Below are 27954 nucleotides of genomic sequence, written 5' to 3'. Positions count from 1 at the left end.
CTATCCAAAGCGAAACTTGAGTCTGTATTTGACTGGAGGGGAGTTCTTCCGAGGCACTGGCAAGGAAACCTTTGGCTTTGCTGGGATGACAGCAGGCAGCTTTTTCTTTTCAGGGACAGTGACGGTAAAAGAGAGTTCTGGCTGCTCATCTTGTCTGAACCTTGGGAGGAAATGAGTGGAAATATGCTGGGGTTTGACCCGGGGATTGCACCCTCTTTTTGCTTTGCCCCTTTTGTTCAGAGCCACGTACCACTCTCTTCCTGTTTTTTCAGTCCTGTAAACTGCTGAGGCGTATGTATTATAACTGTTTTCTTGAAACCTCTCCCTGAACTTGCAGTCATCTGTAAATTTGGCCTAGAAAGAGAGAGAAAAAAGGCAACAGGAGAGATTTACAAAAAGGGTTTTCAGGGGTACCAGTTTACCAATCTTGATCACATTGGGTCTGTGAAGGGTGCTGGGAAGGGGCTGCCTGAGTTCCCCCTCATCCGTGGGGTACCCAAAGAGACAACAAGAGGACCACCGTTTAGTTTGTTCAATGTATATATCACTTCATATGACCAAAAGCAGTCCCGAAGTGGCTTACAGAAATAAAATAAAATACAAAAAGCAATATCTAATAGCACATTCATTAAAACCATGCAAATTCATTAAGAGTGTCCGTCCAAAAGACTACCTGAAACCATATCCCCATTCAACATAAGAATGAACAACAAAAATAGCCACCAAGAGCCCTGGAGAAGAGAAACACCTTCACCTAGTGCTGAAAAGGTTGCAAGGCTGGGGCCAAGGAAGTTTCCCATAATCCCTCCAAATTGGGAGGCCACCACAGAAAAGGCCCCATTCCCTCATCACCACCCTCTAAACATTTCTTGGAGAGGACACAAAGAGAAGGGCCTCAGATGTTGATCTCAAAGTGCAGGCAGGGTCATATGGGGAAAGATGGTCCTTGAGTTATTGGAGTCCTGAGCTGTACAAGACCTTATATTGGGCATGCCAATTGGGGCTGATGGAAGTTATAGTCCAACCCATCTGGAGAGCACCAGGTTGAAGAAGGTTGTTATTTATACAGGGTCTGTGATCTGACAGAGCATCATACAGTTGTGTACTGTGTCATCCTAGACCAGCCTTCTGTAAAATGGTGCTCTCCAGATGTTTTGGACATCAGCTCCCATCAGCCACAGCCAGCATGGCCAATGGTCAGAAATTCTTGAAGTTGTGGTCCAAAACATCTGGAGAGCATCAAGCTGGAGAAGGCTGGCTTTTCAAATATGTTTGGGATAGGAGTGAATGGCAAGTGGTAGCAATTGAAAGGCACTGTTGGGAGTTTACGAAGGAAGTTCCACCAAGAAAGCAGTAGTTTCAGAGGCTTTGCTAGACATTGTCTGCATACCTTTCTAGTGCAATGCTGAGCATATTTACTCAAAGGTAAGTCCCACTAAGCTTTATTTATTTATTCATTAGATTTCTATTCTGCCTTTCCTCCAAGGAGCCCAAGGTGGTGTACGTTACCTTCAACCCCTCTATTTTACCCTCGCAACAACCCTGTGAGGTAGGTTAGGCTGAGAGTCAGGGACTGCCCCAAAGTCACACAGTGAGTGTCATGGCCAAGTGAGAACTAGAACCTGGGTCTCCCAAGTCCCAGTCCAATAATCTAACCACTACACCACACCGGCTCTTCATGAGACTTACTCCCTAGTAAGTGTGCTTAGAGTTGCTGCCTCAGTCTTGTCTCCAAAACCATAGGGACTAGAAATATATTATTTTCTTTTTAAAATAAATATTGCAATGGTTTTTGATCAGCATTTGCTATCTGATATGATTTGGTATCAGAATTCATGCAGTGAAGCTAGATTTCATGCTGCAGGGCACAGCATCATAGCCATGTAGTAGAGCTTCAAACATCATGGAGCTGGTGTAACATAGTGGCTAAGAGAAAGACGTATGAATCTGGAAGTAGAGCTACAAACATAGAGCTACAATTGTAGAGCTACAAACATCATGGAGCTGGTGTAACATAGTGGCTAAGAGAAAGACGTATGAATCTGGAAGTAGAGCTACAAACATAGAGCTACAATTGTAGAGCTACAAACATCATGGAGCTGGTGTAACATAGTGGCTAAGAGAAAGATGTATGAATCTGGAAGTAGAGCTACAAACATAGAGCTACAAACATCATGGAGCTGGTGTAACATAGTGGCTAAGAGAAAGATGTATGAATCTGGAAGTAGAGCTACAAACATAGAGCTACAAACGTAGAGCTACAAACATCATGGAGCTGGTGTAACATAGCGGCTAAGAGAAAGATGTATGAATCTGGAAGTTCCTGGCTGAAACTCTGAATCTTGCTTCTGCTATGAACTCACTAGGTAAGCCCTGGGCAAGTCATTCTCTCTCAGCCTCATTACTCCACCTGCAATATGGGGATAATAATGCTGATTTACTTTATTTATTTATTTCATGTCTATACTGCCCAATAGCTGAACCTCTTTGGGCGGCTGACAAAAATTAAAACCAAGGAGCACACAATAAAACAATATAAAATATACAAAACATTAAAAGCACAGTATAACAATACAACCAGAATAAAACCTAGCAGCAGTGCAGGGATTTAAAATACAGATTTCAAACAGCAAAGCTAAAAGTCTAGAAAGCTAAAATGCTAAAATGCCTGGGAAAATAAAAAGGTCTTTACCTGGCGCCGAAAGGAATACAATGTAGATGCCAGGTGAACCTCACTAGGGAGCTCATTCCAGAGCCGGGGTGCCACAGCAGAAAAAGCCCTCCTCCTAGTAGCCACCCACCTCACTTCCTTTGGCAGGGGCTCACGGAGAAGGGCCGCTGACGATGATCTTAAGGTCCGGGCAGGCACATATGGGAGGAGGCGATCCTCAGGTAACCTGGCCCCAAGCCGTTAAGGGCTTTGAATGTTAACACCAGCACTTTGAATCGGGCCCGGAAATGGACTGGCAGCCAGTGCAGCTGGAAAAGTACTGGCATAATATGAGCTCGCAGGCCAGTCCCTGTTAACAATCTTGCTGCCCTATTTTGGATCAGCTGAAGTTTCTGGACCGTTTTCAAAGGCGGCCCCACATATAATGCATTGGGTAATCCAGACGAGAAGTTAACCTTACAGGGTTGTTGAAAGGATTGTAACTAGACAATGCATGGGAAGAATGCTGAACACTTGAAAGCACTATGCTATACTAATGCTATATACTAACAACAACAACAACATATTTTGGTTGTCTACTCTCAGCTTTCAAATTTTTCAGTAGACCCTCTCTTGTCCAAACTTCCTGAGTAGCTCCCTCACATTTTTCATGATGCTGCAGAAACATTTTCTTTTTCTTTTTCACTTTTGCAAGACTAGCATAATACAAGATAAGGAACAGTCACTTAACCAACCATAAAGGGCATATAAAGTACGCATTTCAGCATACTGATGCTTCAAGTCATCAGTAAAGCCAATTTTAGTCTGTGTAAAAGTACAATGGATTGTAACGTATCTTCTTAATGGAAGAGCTCACTACTGTGACACATAATCATCCATCAGACTTGTATGGCTTGAACCATCGATATGAATGAACAACATGTGCATGAATATTCTGTAGCCTTAGTGACATGCTAAACATTTTTAGACAATAATTATTTTACTTGATTTTGTGTATGCTATTTACTTTTCTCATGACACATGGGTATTTATATTTGTAACATTTATATCCCACCTTGGTTCCAAGGAGCCCAAGGAAACATACATGATCCCAATCCCCCTCCTCATCCTTGCCATTTTGTCCTCACAACAACCCTGTGAGGTAGGTTAGGCTGAGAGTCAGTGACTGTCCCAAATTCATCTAGTGAGCTTCATGGCTGAGTGGGCTCTAGAACCCACGTCTCCCAGTAAGTAATAGTTTATTACAATCACAAGACCAGCAAACCAGGTCTCCCAAGTCCCAGTCCAACACTCTAACCACTACGCCATGCTAGTTACTTTGCTTCAGTTATCTACGCGCTAGGGACATCCAGCCTGGACTGCTGTAATGTGCTCTTCATGAGGCTGCCTTTACGGACAGTTCAGACCTTTCTACTGGTGCAACAAGTGGCTGTCCAAGTGCTAATGGGGGCTAGGCGGCCTCATCATGTGACACCTATATTGTGCCAATGCTGGTGCATTTCTGGGCCCGATATAAATTGCTGGTATTGACCAACAGAGCAGGCGTGGGGAATGTGCGGCCCTCCACATATTTCAGCATACAACTCTGATCTGTCCTAGCCAGCATAGCCAATCATGACGAATGATGGGAGGAGTTGTAGGCCAAAATATCTGGGGGGCAACAAATTGCTCACTGGTCCTGTGAAGCCTTCAGTGGTTTGGGACCACAATTACCTGAACATGGTCCCAAAGATGGACTGCTTTCACCTGTATCAACCTGCCCACACTTTGAGATCTGTATCTGAAGCCCTCCTTACATGCCTACCTATGAGAACAATTAGAATGAAAATAAGGAGGGAGAGAGGGAGAGAATCTTTTTGCCTGAGAAAGCTCTTGATGTACAAGTTTTCCTAACAACCTGGTTTTCAACCTTTAACCAGCCTTGCCCAACTTGGGCCAGATCTATACCTCACGTCATATCGATACAAATCCCATCATGCTGACACTATATCCCTATATTGTGCATTTATACCTCATAGCATACACAAGGACATCTGTTGTGGTATTTTGGATCATACGAAATAAATAGCAGGACATAATGCTAGAAGAGTGGGATACGGAATACGGAATGTGCTCCAACCGTTATCAGTGCACTTTGATACTGATGAGAAGCACTAGTGTAGATCTAGCCCCAGTGCCCTTCAAATGTGGTGGATTGCAACTCCCACCATCCTCAGTCAGAATGACCATTTCCCTCAACCTCATGACCTCCAGAAGTGTTGGACTACAAATCCCATCATCCCTGGGACTTGTAGCACACCAGATTTGGAGGGCACCAGGTTGGGAAAGGCTGTGTGGCAGAAAAGGAAACAATGGCTTTAATTAAGCATATGCAAAGATTTTATCGCTTATTGTTCACCATGACAGCTTATGCGTGAAAGAAGAATTCTGCTGCTTGCCCTCTCTGCTCCCTCCTTCCCCAAAAGACTGAGTTAAATAGCTACTAACAATAGAGAGGAGCTGAAAGATGATAACATTGCAATGAATTCCTGCTCCTGACTCGTTCACTATAAATTTGAGAAGACAATTCCACATGATTACCTCCCAAAGGGTTTTGGATTGTTTTGGCACGGAAATGTGTGTCTCATCTATCAATAGGACTTCTTCAGTCTAGATAGATGGGAGGGGGTATTGATGTCAAGGGTCTACTCATTAAGAGAGAGAGAGAGAGGAGGAAAAGTAACAGAGACCTCACTGGCTGAATATCCTCCCTTCCTGTCCCTGTTTACAATGAGGGTTTGTCCTTTGACAATTTCCTCCCTTAACCCTCTAGGGATCCTGGATTTTGTGATACCCCAGGGATTCTCAGGGCTAGGGGTCCCCACTGTGACCCACAGTTAAAACGGCCACTTATGCATTGCCAAGAAAAGTGAAAGACATCACCAAAAAAGAGGACAAAAGGGGATGAAGATTTGTATAAAATGTGCTTAAGTATATGTATAGATGCACATTTGGAAATAATTATTATAACTAAACATTAAATACATCTCACCATAGTGGGGAAGGCTGTGACCAGATGAACCCCTGATCAGTCTGCTATCCAGATGCTAACTGTTGATGGACAACTTCAAGTCCCTTCCTCTCCCTTCTTATGGTTCATTATCTTTAAGCCAGACTTGGACTGGACAGCATTTCCAATAGAGGATGCCTTCAAATAGAGGACTGTCCTCTGTAAAGTAGAACACATAGCCACCCTACCCACAGTATTCCCAGAAACGTAAATGTGCCAAGAACTCACTTCTTCAGCTCTACATGATTACTTCAGGTTGCCTTCCTCGTGTCTGATAGATTTCCCAGTACTGCCAGCACATGAAAAGAAAAGGTACAGCCATATGTCTCCCTAAAGCTGGTGAATGGGACTTCCCCCTTTGACCATTGGCTATCCTGGCAAGGGCTTACTGGAGTTGGAAGTCCAAAACATGAGGGAAAAGCTGACTGACAGCATAGGTGGGCTACTTGTGGCCCTCCAGATGTTTTGGCCTTCAAATCCCTTCATGCCTCACCATTGGCTATGCTGGCCTAGGGCTGATGGGAGTTGTAGGCCAAAACATCTGGAGAGCCACAAGTTGTCCACCCCTGGGGTGTTTAGAACCTGTGCAACCACAGATTGGCAATGGAAATACATTAAGTCAGAAGAGAAAACAAAGCTTTCACAGGACAACCTCTTTGGGGTAGGGGAAGCCATGAGGCCTGATGGTTAATAAAAGCTGTATTTAGGCAGCATCCTGGTCTTTTTATCTTAGCAGGGTGTAGGTTGAGGTCATAACAGGAGAAGCAAGAACACCAGAAGTTATAGCATCTCCAGCAGTAGTCCAGATGTGGTTTGCATTGCAAACTTTTTAAATTTTGCAATGTGCTCCTCCTAATCCCATGTAACTCCCTTGATTCACTAATAATTGGGCTTTTAGAATTGTGTATTTAAGGGATGAGGAACTGAGCTGAGTTGGTGAACTTTGGGTGTCCCAAAGTGATGTTCATAGTAATTCTTATTGTGCACCCTGAAGAGCTCTGTGTTAGAGGTAGATATCTCTGTGGTTAGTTCTCCAGAAAGTAAAGGCAAAGCAAGGAAAGGTGATAAAGGAAGTTCTGTAAGCCCAAGACTCACCCCTATACAGGCACAACCTAAGCACCAGTTCAAACACGGCCTTAGGATGCAAACAAATGCCATATCTTTTCTTTATTGTTTTACCTCTCTGTCCAACTTCATCTATTTAATGGGGGAGGGGATGTCTAGATATTGCAGTTTTTTTAGACATGAGCTCCATAGAAACATATTGCTGGGATTTCTAACACTACTCCAGTTTGCCTGATGGATCCCAAGAGAGTATTTGCAGTGGCTACATCCAACACAACAGATGTCTATTGTGAAGGTCATTTCCCCCCTCTAATCTATGTCTGGCCATCCAGGCTAGAACAAAAGAATGAAAAACTATTGATGTGATCTTGTCTGAGGCTACTGAAGCAAGTCCTCTGTTTCCTGCCAAGATCTGTGTCAACCAGAAGAACAAATCCTTTGTCTCTTGGGACATTAATTTTGCTCAGCTGCCTTTGCAATCAATGAGAGAAGAATGATTAAACTCGATGGTACGCTGAAAATGCCTCGGTAAATTGTGTTTTTGTACAACTTGGAAACATCAGCAAGTCAGCCCACTTCTTTCTAACAGGTATGCCAATTAAGTTTATTATTGCATTGTTAAATTCCCCAATCATTACATGATATGGCATAGGTGAGATTGTATATAGAATGGTCTCATGTCTCACCAAAAGTATTTAAGGAGATTAGAAGCACTGAAGAAACTTTCTCTTTATTAAAATGTGTGCTATATGGCACAGACTTTTCCTACCCTGAATTCCAAACTTATGCAAGAAAGCAATGTACATCTTGCAACCAGTCTCTAGTAGTGCATGACTCTACATTCTTGGAGTGCGCATTCACCTCCTTTGTGTTGTTGTTCAGTCGTTAAGCCATGTCCAACTTCTCGTGACCCCATGCACGCCAAGCCTTCCTGTCCTCCACTCTCCTGGAGTGTGCTCAAGTTCATATTCATTGCATCGGTGATGCTATCTAGCCATCTCATCCTCTGCCGTCCCCTTCTCCTTTTGCCTTCAATCTTTCCCAGCATCAGGGTCTTTTCTAGTGACTTTTCTCTTCGCATTAGGTGGCCAAAATATTTGAGCTTCAGCTTCAGTATCTGTCCTTCCAATGAGCACTCAGGGTTGATTTCCTTTAGGATGGACTGATTTGACCTCCTTGCAGTCCAGGGGACTCGTAAGAGTCTTCTCCAGCACCACAATTCAAAAGCATCAATGCTTCGGCGCTCAGCCTTCCTTATAGTCCAGCTCTCACAGCCATACGTTACTACTGGGAAAACCATAGCTTTGATTATACAGACCTTTGTTGGCAAGGTGATGTCTCTGCTTCTTACTATGCTCTCTAGGTTTGCCATAACTTTCCTCCGAAGGAGCAAGCGTCTTTTAACTTCATGGCTACAGTCACCGTCTGCGGTGATCTTGGAGCCCAAGAAAGTAAAATCTGTCACTGCTTCCATTTCTTCCCCTTCTATATGCCAGGAAGTGATGGGTCCAGATGCCATGATCTTAGTTTTTTTAATGTTGAGTTTCAGACCAGCTTTTGCACTCTCCACTTTAACCCTCAACAAGAGGCTCTTTAGATCTTATTCACCTCCTTGCCTTGTTTCAAATCCATTCTCTGTGTTAAGTGCAAGCTCCCTTTCTCAGTTCACCACTTTCTTCTCCTCCTTTAAGTCCTTCCTCAAGAGCCTGAATATTTTCTTACCATACTTTGCTTGCTCTTTCACTATCATCTGACTCTTGGGGCACTTCCAGACAGACAACTCCTAGTGCCACCAATCTAAAGACATTGTGCAAGTATTCCATCTTTCCCCCCTTAACAGATGTTTTGTAGTAAGAAAAAAGATGGATGGGAAAAAAGTAGGAAAACACAGGAGTGTTACAAGTTGAAGATGGTGACATGTAGACCCCCGTAAAATTCAGTGAATGAGGCAGGATGATTATACAATAAAAGCCTTGTCTGGAAACATCCTTGGTCTTTTGCTGCTGGATCATGAGCCATAAATGGAGCTGCAGCTCAGTGGTAAAGCACATACTTTGGATGCAGAAAGTCCCAGGTTCAAACCCCAGCATCTCCAGATAGGGCTGGGAGAGACTCCTCTCTGAAACCCTGAAGAGATGCTGCCAGTCCGTGTAGACCAGGGGTGGGCAGAAGGTTGACTTCCAACTCCAGTAAGCCCTTGCCAGGATAGCCAATGGTCAGGAATGCTGGGAGTTGAAGTCCAAAACACCTGGCAATCTACTCTCTGCCCACCCTCATGTAGACAGTATTGAGCTAGATGGGCCAATGTTCTTACTTGGAATAGGATAGTTTACTATGGCCCCATGTTCCTGTGTTCCACTACATACTCTCTAATCTATACTGGGTCACATCAGTGACTACACCATCATTTTCCTTCTTTAAAAAAAAGGATGAGAAAGAAGACATCTCCATGAATCTCAGTTTAATGGCAAGTAGGTTGTATGAGCCCAGTTTCCTCTCAGTTTGTATGACAGTCATACTTTCTAGCAAGTCAAATGCTGGATCTGTCTTGCCATTCTCTCACTCTACACCAGAGATGGCTCTATATTTGGGGCAAATGGGGCCTGTCCCCCAGCCAAATGTGGCAGAGAGATCCCAACCACAACCAAGTACATTTGCTCCAATGCATGGCATGCACCCACCTGCTGAATACCATGCATGATCTTCTCCTGTCCACCTCCAGTGATATCTGCCTATCTTCCACCCCACCAGCTTCAGTGAGTACCAGCCACCACTGCTCTACACCCTTGAAGTTTCAGAAAGGCAGCCTACCTTTTAGTTTTTCTAAACACCACATATCTATTTGTTCATTATATGTTCATCCTTCACCTTATTCAAAAACAAAACAAAACTGGAAACATTTTCAAGGCTGCTTGAGTAATTGGATTGGGGGGGAGGTGATGACACAGGTGCTAGCCAATTGGCACTGTCTACAGCCTCTTTGCTGCAAATTTGAAGAAGTGTTTCTTTCCGCCAGAGATTGACTATGAAGAGAAAAAGGAAAAGGAATGATTGAACTGAACGCAGTGAGGACAAGCCCTACTGCTCCATGAAAGTTACTTCTGTTTTTGCCCTTTTTTGCCTGCGAACTTAAATATAAAAAGAAGGGAAAGAACATTTTTCTTTGGGAAAAAGTCCCCCTGCTACAATAATACAATTGTTAAAATTTCTGTAGGGATTAGGACCTCACAAAAGGAAAAGACATATCAGTGACTACTAGGCTATCAGTGGTTACTAGTCTTGATGGCTATATAATACCTCTAGTATCAAAGGCAGTATGCCTCTGAATACTAGTGTAATGCCTGCCTCTAAGGGCCTTGGAATGTGGGCTGTGCGTAGTGGGAGGGACGTGGAATGGAGGGAGGAGAGCAAAATGCAAGTTGGGAAGGTAAGGTGGTTGGTGGGTGATAAGAGGAGGAGGCAGCAGGAGAGGGAAGGAGGAGAGCTGAGAAGGAAATTCAGGGAAACCAGCAGTATGGTGAAGAAGAGAAGGACACAGATAAAGCAGCTTTCAACTAGAAGAAGCGTGAACCTCCGCAACAGAGACTGGCAAGAAAGGAACTGAGGCAAACAAGTGTTGTTGGTATAGCAACCAACGCTGCACTTTAGAGTGGACTGTGGCCTAAAGTTAGAGTTGTTCATATTTGTTTTATAGTTCTATTAATCATTTTCTTAATATTGTTACTTACCTAACATTCTAAAGTTAAGTAAATACAGTTAAATATCTATTTTGTTTGTCTCTGGAGTTACTGTAATCTGCCCCTCCTCATCCCAATTATAGGCACCTGAAAAATGACACTAGCTGCTGTTGTGGGTGTCCCACAGGCATCTAGTTGGCTACTGTGCAAATAGAATGCTGGACTATGTAGACGTCTAGTTTGATCCAGCAGAGTTCTTCTTACATTAACAACAGTAAGGCAGTTTACAGCCCAATCCTATGCAAGTTTACTCAGAAGTAATCTGAGAATAGCAGGGTGGATCTAGATTTAATCCTACTTTGAGTACATCTATTGAAATAATTTAGTATAACTAAATCTGTATTTAACCCAATATCACGTATTCCCATGTATGAATGCACAATACGAAGTGTGTGTGTGTGTTCGTGTGTGTGTTTAAGAATGAAAATGGCACCATCTATGCAGGGAGCTGATAATTGCCTGGATTAATGTTGCTTGCTTGCTTATTTATTTATTTATTTATTTTATTACATTTATATCCCGCCTTTTTTCCTCCTTAAGGAACCCAAGGCCGTATACACAATCCTCCTCCTCTCCATTTTATCCTCATAACAACAACCCTGCAAGGTAGGTTGGGCTGAGAGTCTGTGACTGGCCCAAAGTCATCCAGTGAGCTTCCGTGTCCGAGTGGGGACTAGAACCCGGATCTCCCGACTCCTGGTCCAGCACTCTAGCCAGTACACCACACTGCTTCTGAATCTCGTTTCCTTATTGAAAATAAACAGCTTTATGATTTAATTAAATCACCACCTAAATGGAAGGCTAAAGCTCAGATAAGGAAGGTGAAACCTATCAGAGCCCACCAAATTGCCTTTCCCCAATAATGGTGGGACTTAGTTCTATCTGTAGTTCAGCTAGAAGTAATCAAAATGTTGATATCAAAGAGCTTCTGTGAGTGACAGACACAGCACTTGCTTGTTCCTCCTCAAACTCATTAGCCTGCAAAATAACTTCATCCTGCCAAAGCAGGAAAGAAAGAACAACAGATGCTGTTTTTGTATTATCGGCATTATTTAGCCCAGTGATCTTTAGATGTTTGGCTCGGGTTTCGACTAATTTCTCGCACTGCTTTGGCTGAAAAATTGCAGGTCCTAACCTTTCAGGCTGACCTGTCTCAACCTCTGTGTCCATCTATAACCCCACATCTTGCTCACAGCAATTAACTGGAAACCAAGGAAGGGGCTTAATTTAATTTTGGCTGCCACTGAATCGTAAGTCAAAGCTTTAACATGAAATAGCAAAATGATTTCAGAATGAGAGGGAGGAGAAAACGGCTCCTATTCTCACAGCCATTGGGCATGCTATAGTTCAAGCTCTGGAAAAGCCAGCCCGAATTGGTAGAAAACTCGGTTCTAAACCATTAAAAGCAGACTGTACAATACCCTAAAGGTTAATTAAAATAAACTGCTAAACCAGAGCTACCAAGCCAGGTACTGTAGCTCAGTTTTAGTGTCTTGCAAGCATACCTTAGTTCTTCTGCCAGCCATCTAAGCAGGAGATAACCAAACCCCAGGGGAATTAACAAACACAGTACATTTTCATAAAACCAATTCTTTTGTTCAGTCTTAAAGCACGATAAAGTGAAGCAGCATTCACAATGCATTTGCTTCGAGCATATATTTGCATGGCTTGCATAAGCAGAAAGTTTAGCCAGGCACTTGCCAAGGAGACATTTTAGGGAACCCACAAAGTATCCAGCCATCTTCATCTTTGCATCCCAGAGTCCTCTGACCTGCAATTGTATTTCACATGGAACCCCAGTAAGGTCAGAGGAACTTCCCAAACTGAAAGGATGCTCCCAGAATCCCTTGTGTTAGTCAAGGGTGCACATGCTGCTTCAGTAGGCCTGATGTGGAGTGAGCCCCTTTGCCTCAGCCCCACCCACCGCTGGAATGCAGCCCCAGAGAACTTCTCCAAAATGCAATTCAGCCCCCTTGCTGAAAGAGGTTCAACACCCTTGCCATACTTGGTTGGTGGGCTATATCCAGCATGGTGGGTCAAATGTTAGGTAGATCTGGGTGAGGTATTTAAGGTTAAAGGGAAGTGTCTCATTCTTCCTCTCCTGAATTTTCATAAGTATGTGCAGGTCTGCAGAATCAAATCTTGTGATACACAGGTGATGTTGCTGCAATGTTTTCTCTCCCCCCCCCAAAAAAAACCATTTCAACATAATCTGGAAATGCAATTTTTTGTTTGTTTGTTTGTTTGTTTTACTTACACTTGCGTGGAGTTTTCCTTTTTTTGACATCGCTAAAAATTTGTTGCTGAAAACTCCTCGTATTCCTACAATCCCCTGAGACACAGCAAATATTTCCAAAATACCTAGGATGACAGAAATCCCAAAATAAATCACAATTCATTTTTCACAGCACTGCAAAGAAAAAGAAAAAAAGAAGAGAGAAAGAAATCTTATGCATTGTCTTTCCTTTTAAAAAGGGGAAAATTTTCCCCCAGCTTTGCCATTTTAGGCTTAACCAGTGATTTCATGGTTGATTGCTTCTTGCTTGCTGCTTGAGTTATCTGAATATACATTTATTTATAGACGTCCTGAAGTTTTAAGAACATGACCGCTGTAGGATGGGGAGGGGTGGGATTTAATGGCTGCTTCCAGTGGTGTTAGCCAATTGCCTCAATGGGAAGATATCAGTAAAGGCATCATGGAGGGGGAGAAAGAAGGAGCCTTCAAAATCAAGAAGGTTCATTTGAAACAGGATTGCCCCCTCCCCCCCGTTGAATCCTGCATCCTGTGACCTCAGTCCTGGAAACAGCTTTAAATGGCTGGGCCTAATGATGCTGGGAAAACTGAAGTAATTATGTAGATGAGAGGGCCTCTGAGGATGTGCAGAGTGCATTTATCTTATCAGCTAATAGCCAAAGGTCCCCATGCATCTGGAGAAGTGCTTTCAAAATAAAGAGCACCTTATCCAGGCCAGCTTGAGCCTTGGGCATCTTCTCATTAACTCATGCCCCAACTAACATTTTTTCATCAGTTGCAAATAATCTTCACACACACGCACATGCACACATGACCTCACAGGACCTAGCTGCTTTGCACAGTGCTGAGAAGTGCAGCAATGGCTCTACCGGTCTCCAAGCATGCTACCGGAGAAGAAGAGGTTCTTCCATGAACATTTTAAAGCTGTATCTGAACTGAGTCAGGTGCATCTGAAGCAAGCTAGGTCCCATTCACAGACTAGTGCATTATGAACTGGACTGAACGGCCTTGTGCAGACCTCAGAACATGCTGCAACTACTGGGTGATCACTTCACTCATGCCCAGCACCTCTGCACCACCCACGCCACTTTCGACATCTTTGTACTGATGTGGTAAACCATGGATATTCTGTTAGCAACCATTGGCCTGCAAGCCAAGCATGGGGCAATTCACCCATGAAAGTGAAGAGAGGGTTGGAAGAGTCCATATAGACCTGCCAAATGATAGTGTGGGGAATCACCTTCTCCCCACAACGCCCCCTAACCGGTGTGTGTGTGTGGGGCAGCTCCAATGTCAGTGGGGCAGTGAATCCGCTCCAGGTTTCAGTCAGTGTGAAGCACCTTGGATAGCTCCTTTAGAGCTTTGGCTGAAACCCAGGGCAGATTCACCACCCCATTGACATCGGAGCCACCAGCCTCCATTGCCCCTAATACAGCAAAAGGTGTGGGGCCAAGGCAAGGGGGCGTGGCCTTCTGAGGAATGCCAGAGGGCTGGGTTTGGCCCCCAAGCCTGAGGTGCTGCTCCCCTGTTCTAGATGATGGTGACCTCTGTTCCGACAAGTCCGTTGAAGTTGTTAATGATATGATAAGGGCAGTGATGCCAAAAAATATCCAAGACAACATGCTTCACAGAAACTGCTGATCTGAGTCCCCCCCACCGCCAGCCCGCTGCCACCTCTTGCTCTTAGTCTTTTTATATCCCTCACTCCAAACAAAGTTGTGTTGGCATGCCGAATGCCTCTTGTGTGAAGCCTGAATATAACACTCTTCTGTATTAGTGCTGTCAAATTCCCAGTTCTGATGATTTTCAGCCTCACTCTGTAGGCTTTTAAATGACATGACATGTAAGATGGAAAACGTGCAGAAGTGTTACAGCAGCATGCACTGTGCGCGCCAATGACAATCACATACCACTGTGCAGCTCAAAGTTGTCCTTCTAAAAATGTATAGTAATGTATGTAACCCCCATCCCCACCCCCTGGAAAAATGTCTGCAGATGCCCATACTTGCATAAGAGAACACAACCCCTTTATCTTCCGAACAAGCTGTCTGTGGAGAATTGGAGTTTCATGCAGACCTCTCTTTGCCACACATTATGGGGCTCAGACATGCTTTCAAAGGATGTGTGTGAGGGCCACTTGGGCACACAGGCAATCTGTCTGCCCTTCGCTGCCAGGTGTCATGGCTGAGGGCTGAGAGCCCTCTGCGACTGAGGCTTCCAGTGGCAGCAACTTCAAGATGAAGTCAGAACCCATTCTCAGGCAAGGGCCCCTCCACTTTTGATCCTGCACCCTGTCCACTCAATCCCTAGGTGGCACCGCCACCCTCTGGCTCCAAGGAATGGGCCTCAGATTCGCCCAGTGAGCAGGGAAGCCCTGCAGAGCATTTCCCAACCAGATCCTCACTCTCCAGACCCTCACCACGCAGAAGAAGCCAGTGATTGTGGGAAAGAGCACTTGCCCTTTAAAGGACAAACAAACAGATTCAGCACTTGAGAAGGTGGAGCTCTTGGCCTGGCTATATAAACACCCCTCAGTCAGTTGCTCTAAGCCAGTTCTAGGGTAAATTGTCTGATTTAGCTGCAGTGTTGCTCTCCATGGTGCTGAAACTGAGTCCACAGTCCCGGTGACAGTACCTACAGTTCTGTCTTGGGTTCTGTACCTGCTCTTATTTTATTTATTTATTTATTACATTTATATCCCACTTTTTCCCCTCTTTTGAGGAACTCAAGGCGGCGTACATAATCCTCCCCATCCATTTTATCCTCACAACAACAACCCTGTGAGGTGGGTTGGGCTGAGAGTCTGTGACTGGCCCAAAGTCACCCAGTGAGCTTCCATGGCCGAGTGGGGACTAGAACCCAGATCTCCTGGCTCCCAGTCCAACACTCTAGCCACTACACCACACTGGCTCTTCTCCAGACCTACTTCAGCTACCGCCCAGCCCCGTGTCCCCTTGGCTTGAGCCGTTGCCCAGGAGGGATGCTGGAATCCACAATGGAACAGGACACTAATGTGCCTGGTGACTATGCCTCCCCTGCCCTCTTCATGTTTGGTGCGGGCAAGAAGGGGATCTATGCACAAGCTAACACAAGTGATTGGAGCTCCTTCATGCAAGGGGGGATTCTGATTGGTCCAGGATCCTCCCTCACGTAGACAACCTCTACATGTGCATGTCGGTATGCATATAGTGCTTTTCTCATGCACCCTGGCCATCTGTGTGACTGCTGTACATGTTGGCAAAGGGGAAGGGCCTAGCCCTCTGAAAATGTGAAGGCAACATCTGCCCCTCCCTTGGTTAACCATTAGTCAGCTCCAACCAGTGCTGAAGCAACACTTCCAGCTCTCAGTGACTCTGGTCTGATCCTGAAGTTTGCTTCCTAGGGAACTCCCTGTGATCCTGATTCTTGGCTGCCTGTCCTGCACCTTGACACACCTGGCTAGAATATCCCCACAGGCTCCAGCCTGGAACAGGAGATCCTCCTGGTTAAGATTCAAGTATAGCCACCTGAAGCCCAGCTCAATCCGTGACACTAAGCTGCACCATCTCTCCTTCAGAAATGAAAGGAAGTGCTTAGTTCATGTTCTACTCTGAACCCAGAAAAGCATGCATTAAGCTAAATTATATGCATTTCAGGTATGCAACACATGGATTTACACAAGCTTTACAGAACTTAAAGCCTGCCCCCTTTTGTTCCAGGGAAGTTACATAATTGTCTGCTGCAACTCTTTCTGCTCTTTCTCCTATGCAGCATGAGTGATCCATATGTGCAGGTGATGCAGATGTGCATTCTGATGCACATCTGGTCCCCACAGAGCTTGATGCATGTGCCTGTGGTGAATCGGGGTACACATACCCATCCTAGTTGTACGTGTGGAAGCACAACTCAAGCTGGATCAGGACCTCTGAGTCTCAATCAGTATAACTGCCCTTTTGTGATTTTGTCAAGCTGTATCTCTGCCTTTTATCACTATGAATTTCTCTGGCAGAACTCCTCCTCCTGTTCTCACTTCATCCTGCCACCCAATTCTTTTGGCGATTTGCTTTTGAAGGGAATGCGTTTTGCTCTTGCCTTTGCTGCTCTGCTTCAGAGGGCTATCAAAAGTGGAAGAAAAATAGGAATAGATTTACTTTGTGTTGAAGGTGAACAAAGGTGATTCAGAAACTGCATAAAGATACATTATTTTTAAAAGAGAGAGAAAGGAAAAGCGAGAGAGAGAGCAGGTACTATTTTTTACATAGTGGTGCCAGGTTTTTGAATCACCCCCATAGTGCTACAAAATTATGGAAGGAACAATCTAAGTGCTAGTTATGATGAGGTCATCAGATGAAAGGGGAATATGCTGGCAAAAGAAAATGGCCCAAATGGGTAAAGAGTATTATTACTCGATGCTGAAAGTTCTAAAGTTCTAAACTAGGACTGGTGCAGAATGCAACTGCTATAGCTAGGCCTTTGGATCATGTTACACCTCTTCTGTGCCAATTGCATTGGTTACCTTTTTTTTAACTATCAGGTGCTGATATTAGCCTTGAAAGCACCAAACCAGGAGTGTGGAAATTGTGGTCCTCCAGATGTTGATGAACTACTACTACCATCATCCCTCACTATTGGCCAGTCTGGCTGGGGCTGATGGAAACCAGAATCCAACAACATCTGGAGGGCTACAGGTTCCCCAGCTCTGCCCTAAACAGTTTTGGACCAGGTCATCTGAAGGACCGCCTGCACCTGTTTGAGCCTGCCTGAGCTTTAAGATTAGCATCCAAGGCCCTGCTCTCTGTTCCACCAGCGAGAGCTGTGAGTTGAGTGAGTACCAAGATGTCAGAGGCATCCACAATGGAATCAAATCAGTTTGGATTTTTATGACTCTAACCTGTTGATTCCACAGCAGACTGGCTTTTCCCCAGTCGGGTGGATTCTGCAGACTTGTGGACCGTTTTTTAACTTTCCAGAATTTTGAACAAATTTGAGAAAAATATAGGGGTGCACGAAAGTCACTTACCTGGTCTCGCAGCTTGTTTCGCAGTGGGGAGGAGGTGCTTCGCTGCTCCCCCTGAAGTTCAGGCCAGGGGGGGAGGCTTCCCACCTCGCCCGGCCGAAATTCAGGCCGGGGAGAAGCGCCCCATCTCCCTGGCCGTGAACTTCAAAAGAAAAAAACAAAACAAAAACGCCCCTGTGATAGGCTACATAACGATTAACGTAGCCTATCACGGCTAGATCTGCAAAGTCAGCCGTGATAGGCTACGTTAATCATCACGTAGCCTATCATGGGTGACTTTGAAAAAAAAAAAAAGTGCGTACACAAATGGCGGCCCCCATAGGGAGCCGCCATTCACGTTCCTTATTTGGTCCCTGTAGTCTACATAAAGATTTACGTAGACTACGGCGAAAATAAGGGCAACGCTATTTGCGAAGTTTCGGGGAGCAATTCTCCCCCATCCCTAGAAAAATATGCATTGAAAAAACAGCTGAAAATGTGCATTTCCCCATAGGCCAAAGCATGAAAATGTGCATTTTGGGGGGATTTGCACATTTTGGGTGGGTTTGCACGTTTTCACCAGTGCAAATTTTCACAAATGAAATTTGCACGAATATGAATTCATGCAAATTTGTAAACTCAAAGAAAACTGATTCCTTCAATGAGTGCATAGCAGAATGAAAGGCACCTGACAATGCGAAATGCAGATGGAATGGATTTTATATGGTCTGTACATCCCTGGTACCAGGCACCACAAGAAAGGCCTGGAGCTTTCCTGTGGTGGACCCTCATCTTTGGAATGCCCTCCCCACTTTGCTGGCCTTTTGTTGGATTTTAAAGTCTTCTTTGTTCCAGTCTGCATTTGATTGGCTTTAGCATACTGTGCGTTTAACTGATCTGCTTTTTAATCTGCTGCTTAATCTGCTGCTGTCTCATTTGCTCTTTAATCTGCTGTTTAATCTGCTGCTGTCTCATTTGCTCTTTTAATGTTTCCTGTATTGAATATTGTTTATTTTTATGGTTTGAATATATAATTTGTATTTTAAAGCATTTTATCATCCGCTTTGTGAGGTTTTCTTTCACCCTGAAAAGCAGGCTACACTTTAAAAAAAATCTATGTTGCATTCTCTCCCTGTAAGAGAAGACCAAAACTGAAAGAGAGAAACCCTCAGTCCTCATGTCCGTCAGGACTGGCGGTCTGGTGCTAAAGCAATCACTGGGAAGCTTAGCTGGTCTGAGGACTAAACGAGGCACAGTGTTAACTGCATGCATGCAGTGAGCATGCACAGGGGTTTTTTTTATATGTATATAGCAGTCCTAGGGGAACCTGAGCAGTCTGAAGACCATGGGGGTGAGAGAGTTTAACTCTTCCTCTCCCTGCCATCGTTGTGATGAAAATTGCCTCTGTGGAGCTGCTATTTGCAATTCAGGGGAAGCCTTTGGCCCTGGCAACAGCTTCACTCAAGCAATACATTGGTCAGACTTCAGGAACCAGGTCTAGGGCTGAGGCTTTATAGCAAGGGTGGGGAACCTCTTTCAACCAGAGGGCCAAATTCATTTTTGGAGAAGCTGTTGGGGGCTGCATTCTATTGGTGAGTGGGGTCAAAGGCAAAAGGGGTTGACCCCAAATACAAAAAATGTCAGCATATGTTAGCTTAAAACTCTTACTGCCAGCAATAAAGCCTTAGGAGAGGCATTTCAACCTTTCAGAATGGGGAAAAAACGTGCAAAATCTGAGAAACCATCAAATGAAAGGGGAACATGGTCAACTGGAGAACCCTGGAGGACTGGATTTGGCCCATGGGCCTGAACTTGCCCACCCCTGTATAGAATTAAATAGAAACCTATTGGTCCTCTTGGGTCACCTAATAACTGCTGAACTATATACAGCATGCTCCTAAAAGGCATTGGTGGAGGCTTAATGGAGCAGAAAGCAACACAGAGGCTTTCTTCTCCAGCAAATGAACATGCTGGTGCTGCAAAGGATAAGGTGCTTAAATCTGGTTGCCACAGTACCTGGTTTGTGAGCCCCAGTGTCCCCTCAACCCCTGTTCCCATGGGAAATGATGAGATGGACAAAATGTAATTTGCTTAAGGTAGCCAGAAAACTTGAGCTGGCTTTGACAAAGTAGGATGGTTCACCATTGTCCCAGGTGGATATTATGTGCATATATGGCCAGAACCTGGAATACACAATTGTCAGCTGGACCACAGTTTAACTTTTGCATAACAGTAACAGTAACAGCAATAGTCCTATGTGTATTGATGACTTCTTTAGTAGATTGAATGGGCAAGCACTTTGTAATGCTCATGTCACAACAAACTTGTAATGCTTTCCAGCTTTATTAAGGATGGGCAATTGGTGTGGAGAAACGGTCAGTGTGTTTGCACCTACGTTTTCAAGCATGAGTAGTTTACACCAGTGATAAAGTAGTTCTTTGCCACCAAAGAAAGAAGTTGCTGTGGTTCCACTTTGTTGTCCCTTGCTTGGCTGAAAAGAAATGTTAACTACTTTTGGTCAGGCATAGACCCTATAACAGTAGAAGAACAGCCAGCAGAAAACTAGCACAAAACTGCTAATGTGAACACACCCAGTGATTTGGCCATGATGACCCATGTGAATGGGTGACAAAGCATTGGAACCCATACTAGATAACTATTTACGGGCAGGGACTATTTATGGGAAGATGAATCTGTTGCTTTGTTTGTTTGCTTCGTTCAGTTGTTCAGTCGTGTCCGACTCTTCGTGACCCCATGGACCATAGCACACCAGGCCTTCCTGTCCTGCGCTCTCTCCCGGAGCATGCTCAAGTCCATATTCATTGCATCAGTGATGCTATCTGTAGGTGAATCTGTTTATGAGTTGGTGAATCTGTAAAGCTGAAATTTTGTTCAGGTTCTCATTTTTTCCTCCACTTTTAGGTTTATTCCATCCCATTTCTGCATGGGATTGCAATTTTTAAAAAGTCAGTACAAAATAATGCATGTATTTCATGCACATTTTAATAACACACATTTTTTCTATGCATTTTTTAAAATGTGCACAAATTTGTGTGTGCTTTTGCAAATGTATACATTTTTGTCGAGCAATGTTTCAATGAATAAAGTAGTTTTCATGCACATTCCCCCCAAATATACACATTTTTAATGAACTTCTTAAAAAATGTATGTGTTTTGTGTGCATATTTTTGAAATATACATATTTTTGTGCTGGTTTGTTTTAGTTGTTGTTGTTGTAAACTGCATTGCAACCTTTGGAAATGTATGGATTTTGATGGCAAACTGTGTTTCAGTTTGTGTTTAGGTGCAGGAAGTGGAGACTTGGTAAGTTTACATTGAAATACGAACCAAACAGATTTCTCACCCATCCCTATTTATGGGACTATACTGACTGTCAATACGAACATTAAACTAAGAACCAATAATATAGGAATAATGCAAGCCCAACTCATAGCACAATCCTACACATGTCTTCTTAGAAGTAAGTCCCACTGAGTTCAAGGTAAGTGGGTATATGATTGCAGCCTAAATAAATACAGAGGAATGCATATCTTCATTTTTTGTTCTTTTGCTTTCATTTTTGGGGTGTGTGTGTGGGGGGGGGGGCAATAGATGCTGGCATTTGGGAATGATTGCTTTTGCTTGGGCCTTGCTATTTTTACAATTAATTTTCACTGCGCAAATATTTATGGATACTGTAAAGAAATGAGCAGATAAAATATAAAAAAGGAGTTTGACATCAAACAGCTGGAGGCAGATGGATAATTCAGATGAGGCACTCAATGAGAAGAGAACAATGTGGTGAAATACAGAGGCTCAGAAAAGTGGGGTGAATAGCAGTAAACTGCTGACACAATAAGCTTTTTTTCAGCAGGAAGCGCTCAGCAGTGCCACACATGTTCTAGTCCTTGCTGTGTAAATAAAAGGCTTGGTTAAAGAGCATCAATACCTGTGTGGCATATAAGAATGCATTGGTAGCAGGAAGAAAATCTAGCTACCCCGAAACCAATTATTTTGGAATAATTCTACTGCAGTCTCAGAATTGGAGGGTTCCTAAAGTTTATCTAGTCCAACTCTCTGTCCCAAGATCAGTCTGATCGTCTGCTCATATTATCCTTCAGTGCACTTTCATGCTGTGCTACATGCTTTAAAATTGTCTGGGGAGGCCCTGCTCGTGATCTCACCAGTGGGCATGGGCCAGGATGTAGTGACTTGAGACAGGGTCTTCTCAGCAGTGGCATCCCAATTGTGGTGTCACCCTGGAGAAGCACGATTGGCCCCCACATTGTTGAATGTTAGATGACAATGAAACACGTATTTTTTCACCCAGGCTTTTGGGATGTAATCCGCCCCTGTGACTTGAATGTCTGAGACTGTGTACATTGTGGTATGTAAAAGGTTGGCGGTTTTGATTATGATCTGTAATGTTGCATTTTTAACTGTGTTGTGTACAACCCGGGGCTCCTGTGGGAAGACGGGCCATTAAATCTTTACATAGCCTATCATGGCTGACTTTGAAAATCTAGCCGTGATAGGCTACGTAAATCTTTACGTAGCCTATCACTTTTTTTTTTTTACTTTACTTTTTTCTTTCGCGGCTGGAGAGGTGGGGTGCTTCCCCCCAGCCAGAATTTCGGCAGGGAGGGATGGGGCGCCTCCCCCCCAGCCAGAATTTCGGCAGGGAGGTGCGGGGCGCCTCCCCACCCGCCAAGAATTTCAGGGGGAGAAACGGAGCGCCTCCCCCCCCCCAAAAAAAGCTGTGGGACCAGGTAAGGGACTTTTGTCCATCCCTACATTATTTAGCAGCTAGGGAAGAATTCTCCCCTGTTATGGTGCTCTAGTTGTGGACCACCCTCCCCACAGAGGAGCAAATGGCACCAACCTTGTAATAATTTAGGCGAGAGGGCAGACCTTTTCTGTTTGCCTAGGCATTGGAGGGCGCAATCCTATCGGGATAGGTGGCTGCCTCTGAACTCGGAGGCAACTGCCTATCCAATGCAGGGCAGGAGAAGCGCGGAGGGGATCGTTCACTCCGCACTTCAGCCACCCTGCATTTGCGGCTAGACAGCCGATTTTGGCTGTATAGCCACGGGAAGCGGAGCGGGGGAAGCGGCTGCTGGAATGACACATAGGATGTGTCATACTGGCATTTCCACCTTCTCCACCCCAGAATGCCCCCCGGAATGCCCCGTTTTCGCCGCTCCACACTCTTCTTCAATGGACAGCGGAGCCATTCCCAGCTGCCTGCCACTGACTAGCTGCCATAGGATTGCTCCCTAAGTTGGTCTGTCTCTTCTCTTCTTTTTACTGTCTTTTAATGTCATTTTGGGAATTGTATTTTATTGTTTTATTGTATGTTATGATTATTTTTTGTGATTTATTGTTCATCGCCTTGATAGCTTTTGATGAAGCGTGGTTTATAAATATCAAAATAAAATAAAATAATAAATGGGGAATTATTGCAGAACAGGCAGGATCCAATTAGCATAAAATCATAGAGCAACTGCCTCACTCTGCCTAATGGTAGGGCAACCCTTGCGGCCTGCCCCCCCCCCAGCTCCCAGGCTGTCTCATGGCATCTGACAACTGCAACCACTATGCAGGCTGCAACCCTATAAACATGTATCCAGGAATAAACACCATTGAACTCAATGGGAACTCCTTCTGAGTACACACGCATAGAATTCTACCATACAGTGTTTCAGCATTTACGCTTTCCCTGGTGAAGTCATACAAAGACATCAATGGGGCCAGGGGCCATTTCCTCAAACCTTTGTATTCAGAGCAGTAGGTGTGGGACCTGCATTCATTTGCTTGCTTGCTTATATTTATACTCCTCCATGGAGCTCAAGATGGCATACTTGGCTCGCCCCAACATTTTATCCATACAACAGCCCTCTCAGGTTGGTTAGGGTAAAAGATAGTGACTAGGTCAGGGTTACCCTGGGAACTTCATGACTGATGGGGGGATTTGAACCCAGGAATCTAACACTCTATCCACCACATCACACCGATGCTGAAAGGTAGGGGTGGGCAACCTGCAACCCTCCAGATGCTGTTGGACTCTAACTCCCATTGACCCCAGCCAGCATGGCCAATGTTCAGGGATGATGGGAGTTGTAGTTCAACATCTGGAGGGTAGAGGCCTGCATCATCAATCAGATTGTAGGCTTCTTTTCTGAACTTTCTTTATTTCTTTCTTTCTTGTTTGGCCCTTTTCCTTACAGTGCTATAATGGAAATATGCCTTCTATTCCACTGATGAACTTCATCACAGTAACTTCCAAGAGAATTTAGTTCAGGCCTGAAAGTGAGGAAAATAATTCTGATTTAAATAAAATTTCCCCAAGTCACACAAAGAGGCACAGCGAAAAAGCCTTAAGGCTGTAATTGGTACAGAGCTGCTTATCAGATCCCCCTTCCCCCAGTTCTTTATTATTTTATTTGCACCCTGCCTTTTTACCAAAAATGCCCCCTATGCAGCTTGCAGAACCAATTAAAGTTGATTAAAACAATACATTAAAATACAATAAAAACATAAGAATTACAGATTATTATTTTTATTAAAAACAGCACCCAGCCCACCAGACCCACCTACAGGCTAAAGGCCTTCTTAAATAGAGCAGTCTTTGCCTGCTGGCAAAGGACAGCAGAGAGGGCACAAACCTAGCTTCCCTTGGGAAGGAGTTCCTTAGCCTGGGAGTGGCCACCAAAAAGGCCCTCTATCAGGTAGCCACCAAATACTCCTCTGAATAAAGAAGTCTTGAAAATGCTTGTCAATGGGACCTTCTCAAACTCGGGAGAGGTAATGAGTGGGGTACCGCAGGGCTCAGTCCTGGGCCCAGTGCTCTTCAACATTTGTATTAATGACTTGGAGGAGGAGGTGCAGGGAATACTGATCAGATTTGCAGATGACACAAAATTGGGTGGGATAGCTAATACTCTGGAAGACAGAAACAGAATTCAAAGTGATCTGGATAGACTGGAGTGCTGGGCAGAAAACAACAGAATGACATCTAATAGGGATAAATGCCAAGTTCTGCACCTAGGAAAAAGAAACCAAATGCACAGTTACCAGATGGGGGATACGTGGCTCAACAACACTACAAGCGAGAAGGATCTTGGAATGGTTGTTGATCACCAGCTGAATATGAGCCAACAATGTGATGTGGCTGCAAAAAAGGCCAATGCTCTTTTGGGCTGCATTAATAGAAGCATCGCTTCCAGATCCCAGGAAGTACTAGTTCCCCTCTACTCAGCACTGGTTAGGCCTCATCTGGAGTACTGTGTCCAGTTCTGGGCACCACACTTTAAGAAGGATGCAGACAAGCTGGAGAGGGTTCAGAGCAGGGCAACGAAGATGATCAGGGGACTGGAAAGAAAGCCCTATGAAGAGAGACTGCAAGAACTGGGCATGTTTAGCCTTGAGAACAGAAGACTGAGGGGAGATATGATAGTGCTCTTCAAGTACTTGAAAGGTTGTCACAGAGAGGAAGGCCAGGATCTCTTCTCGATCATCCCAGGGTGCAGGACACGGAATAATGGGCTTAAGTTACAGGAAGCCAGATTCTGTCTGAACATCAGGAGAAACTTCCTGACTGTTAGAGCAATACGACAATGGAGCCAATGACCTCGGGAGATGGTGGGCTCTCCCACACTGGAGTTGTTCAAGACGAGGCTGGACAGCCATCTGTCAGGGATGCTCTGACTTGGATTCCTGCACTGAGCAGGGGGTTGGACTCGATGGCCTTGAAGGCCCCTTCCAACCCTACTATTCTATGATTCTAAGGGCCTCCCCTGAGGATCTTAGGACCCAGGCACACTCATATGCAAGAAGGCAGTCTTTCAGGTTGAATATCTTGGCTGATCAGTGGATCAGCACATAGCTTTAAGAGTTGATATACTTGGACTCTAGGCACACCTGCAGTTCATTTCTGAAAATATTTACTCGCAAGGAAATATCACTGAACACAATTCCTGATAAGCATGTTCATGATTATAGCTGGGGGGGGTGTGTGGAATGACGACAGCACCATCATTGACATATCTCCATTTGCTTCTTCCTTGCTTTCCTCCATGTTTAGAACTCTCTTCTAGAATACATACGTGGTGCCCCCTCACTTTCATCGCCTTACTCCTCATCCTTCATTGAAACAAAGGTTAAGTACGGGAGATACTGTTTGCTTGCCTTCATCTCTTGTTACTCTATATCAAAGGAGAAGCCTAGGCAGAGCCCTTCTCCCTGACGTGCAAGTTTTAAAAGTGCAATGTTTGGAGGATGGAGCAACATTCAAACACGTGATCCTGCCTAAAGTGGCACAGTCCAGGAAAAAGCTTGAACATGTGACTCAGTGGGATATATCAACTGCCCCTTGCTATCCCTGCAGTTTCAGGTGCCTTGTCCCTCACCAAAGACTCACTTACTTGCATTCAGAATGTTCAGTCCACTTCCAACTGTTCCTATCGGCCAAATGTAAAAACATTTACATTCTCTTGTGATTGTTTTGTAGCTCATGGTGCTGCATTTGCTTTGTAATCACCTGCAGCCCTATCCTGTACACAGTTACTCAAAAGTGTATCCCACTGAGTTCAATGGACCTTACTTCCAAGTAAGTGTGCAGGAGATTGCAGCCATGCAGTGCAATTCTATGCATGTCAACTCAGAAGTAAGTCCCACTGAGTTCAATGGGGATTACTCCCAGGTGAGTGGGTATATGATTGCAACCTTAATCTGGAGTACAAATGGGACAGAGGTGGAATAAAGGCAGAGGGGATTCAAAGGCAAAAATATGGAAAGCAAGAACCTAGGCTAGCTTGTTCTTTCTTTTTTTCCATGATCATAATGCTATAGATCTCTTCCCCTCCCCCATTTACTATTGCCTTAGAATCATAGAATCATAGAATAGTAGGGTGGGAAGGGGCCTATAAGACCATCAAGTCCAACCCCCTGCTCAATGCAGGAGTCCAAGTCAAAGCATCCCTGACAGGTGGCTGTCCAGCCTCGTCTTGAATGCCTCCAGTGAGGGAGAGCCCACCACCACCCACGGTAATTGGTTCCATTGCTGTATTGCTCTAACAGTCAGGAAGTTTTTCCTGATGTTCAGCTGGAATCTGGCTTCCTGTAACTTGAACCCATTATTCCATTGCACTGGTATAGCATGACCTCAGTTCCCAGCTCTCTCAAACCAGGTTATTAACTTATAGTGAGTGGGATTATTTAAGATCTCTCTACCCCTCTCCTAACACAGACTTTGGTTCAGGCTATACTAAAGCCAAATTCTTAGGATTTCCACTGACAAGGGGTGCAATCTACATATCAGGCTGAAGTTAGTGGCAAAATTCCTATTCCTTTAAGGCATTCCCATTTAAATGGTCTAGAGTGCACACATCAACTTCATTTCCTGAGGGTAGCCCTGCTAGTCTGTTGCAGCAAAAACAACAAAGAGTCCTGTGGCACCTTGAAGACTAACCAATTTATTCTGGCATACATTTATGCCAGAATAAATTGGTTAGTCTTTAAGGTGCCACAGGACTCTTTGTTGTTTGTGCCTGGACTTAAGTATGGAAGCCAGCATTTCATCTTTACAGAATTTATAGTTATTGTAGTAACTACCCAGCCCTCCAGTCCCTAGGACTGGGGTGGGTAGCCACACTAAAAAAAGAGAGTCTCCTCTAAAACTGTGTACAATGAATTACAAATCATATTTACACACACATCCACACACCCACGCACACTTATAAAAGCAGTAAAACATCCTAAAATGCCACATTGCATTAAATGATCCTAGTTGGACCCAATTCCCCAAGCAAGGGGCGGAGAGGAGCAAAACGCACTTACTTAAGAGACTGCCTTGGTGGGAGCCGTTGACATGCCCGTCAGGGTGGATTTGGAGATGGAAACCGATGCCCACCCGGCAATAGAGGCTGCCGGTTCGACGTCCGGAGGGGCTCCACTGGAAACTGCTCCTTTCGGAGCCGCTGCCTTGAACTCCCAAAGACGGGGAAAAATAAGAGGAAGGTGCTGAAGAGGAGGAGGAGGAAGAAGGGGTGTTTCTACTTCCACGGCTGCTTCTGCTGTTGTTTTTGGCACGGAGAGCCGCGTCTCCAAGTTGCGCTCTGGGAGGCAGCGTCTCCTTGTGTGCCAAAGCGAGGAGGATCAGGTGGCTGAGAAACAGAAGGCAGAGGAAGAAAGACAAGCTCATTC

General features: G+C 44.6%; 1 protein-coding gene across 1 annotated transcript; it reads right to left on the bottom strand.

Annotated features, from left to right (window-relative positions):
• FGF5 (fibroblast growth factor 5) lies at positions 1-27952 on the bottom strand. The gene is made up of 3 exons (XM_084860207.1): positions 27589-27952; positions 12780-12883; positions 1-354 (listed from the first exon to the last, which is right to left on the bottom strand). Exons 1-3 carry the CDS (start codon positions 27950-27952, stop codon positions 1-3), a joined length of 822 nt encoding a protein of 273 aa, XP_084716333.1.
• Between the last annotated feature and the right edge of the window lie 2 nt (positions 27953-27954).

The sequence above is a fragment of the Heloderma suspectum genome, chromosome 5, assembly GCF_057233095.1.
Source record: "Heloderma suspectum isolate Gila_16-S chromosome 5, 16-S_ref, whole genome shotgun sequence".
NCBI lineage: Eukaryota > Metazoa > Chordata > Lepidosauria > Squamata > Helodermatidae > Heloderma > Heloderma suspectum.
Note: the sequence above shows the minus strand (reverse complement) of the source record. Positions and strands in the feature narration are given on the sequence as shown.

What these genes read in the sequence shown, in the direction of transcription:
- FGF5 (XM_084860207.1), bottom strand. Translation starts at nt 27,952, where the DNA reads ATGAGCTTGTCTTTCTTCCTCTGCCTTCTGTTTCTCAGCCACCTGATC. An exon ending in CCACCAAGGCAGTCTCTTAA is followed by an intron (nt 12,884 to 27,588) that starts GTAAGTGCGTTT and finishes CTGTCATCCTAG; the next exon opens with GTATTTTGGAAATATTTGCT. An exon ending in AAGGAAAACTCCACGCAAGT is followed by an intron (nt 355 to 12,779) that starts GTAAGTAAAACA and finishes CTCTCTTTCTAG; the next exon opens with GCCAAATTTACAGATGACTG.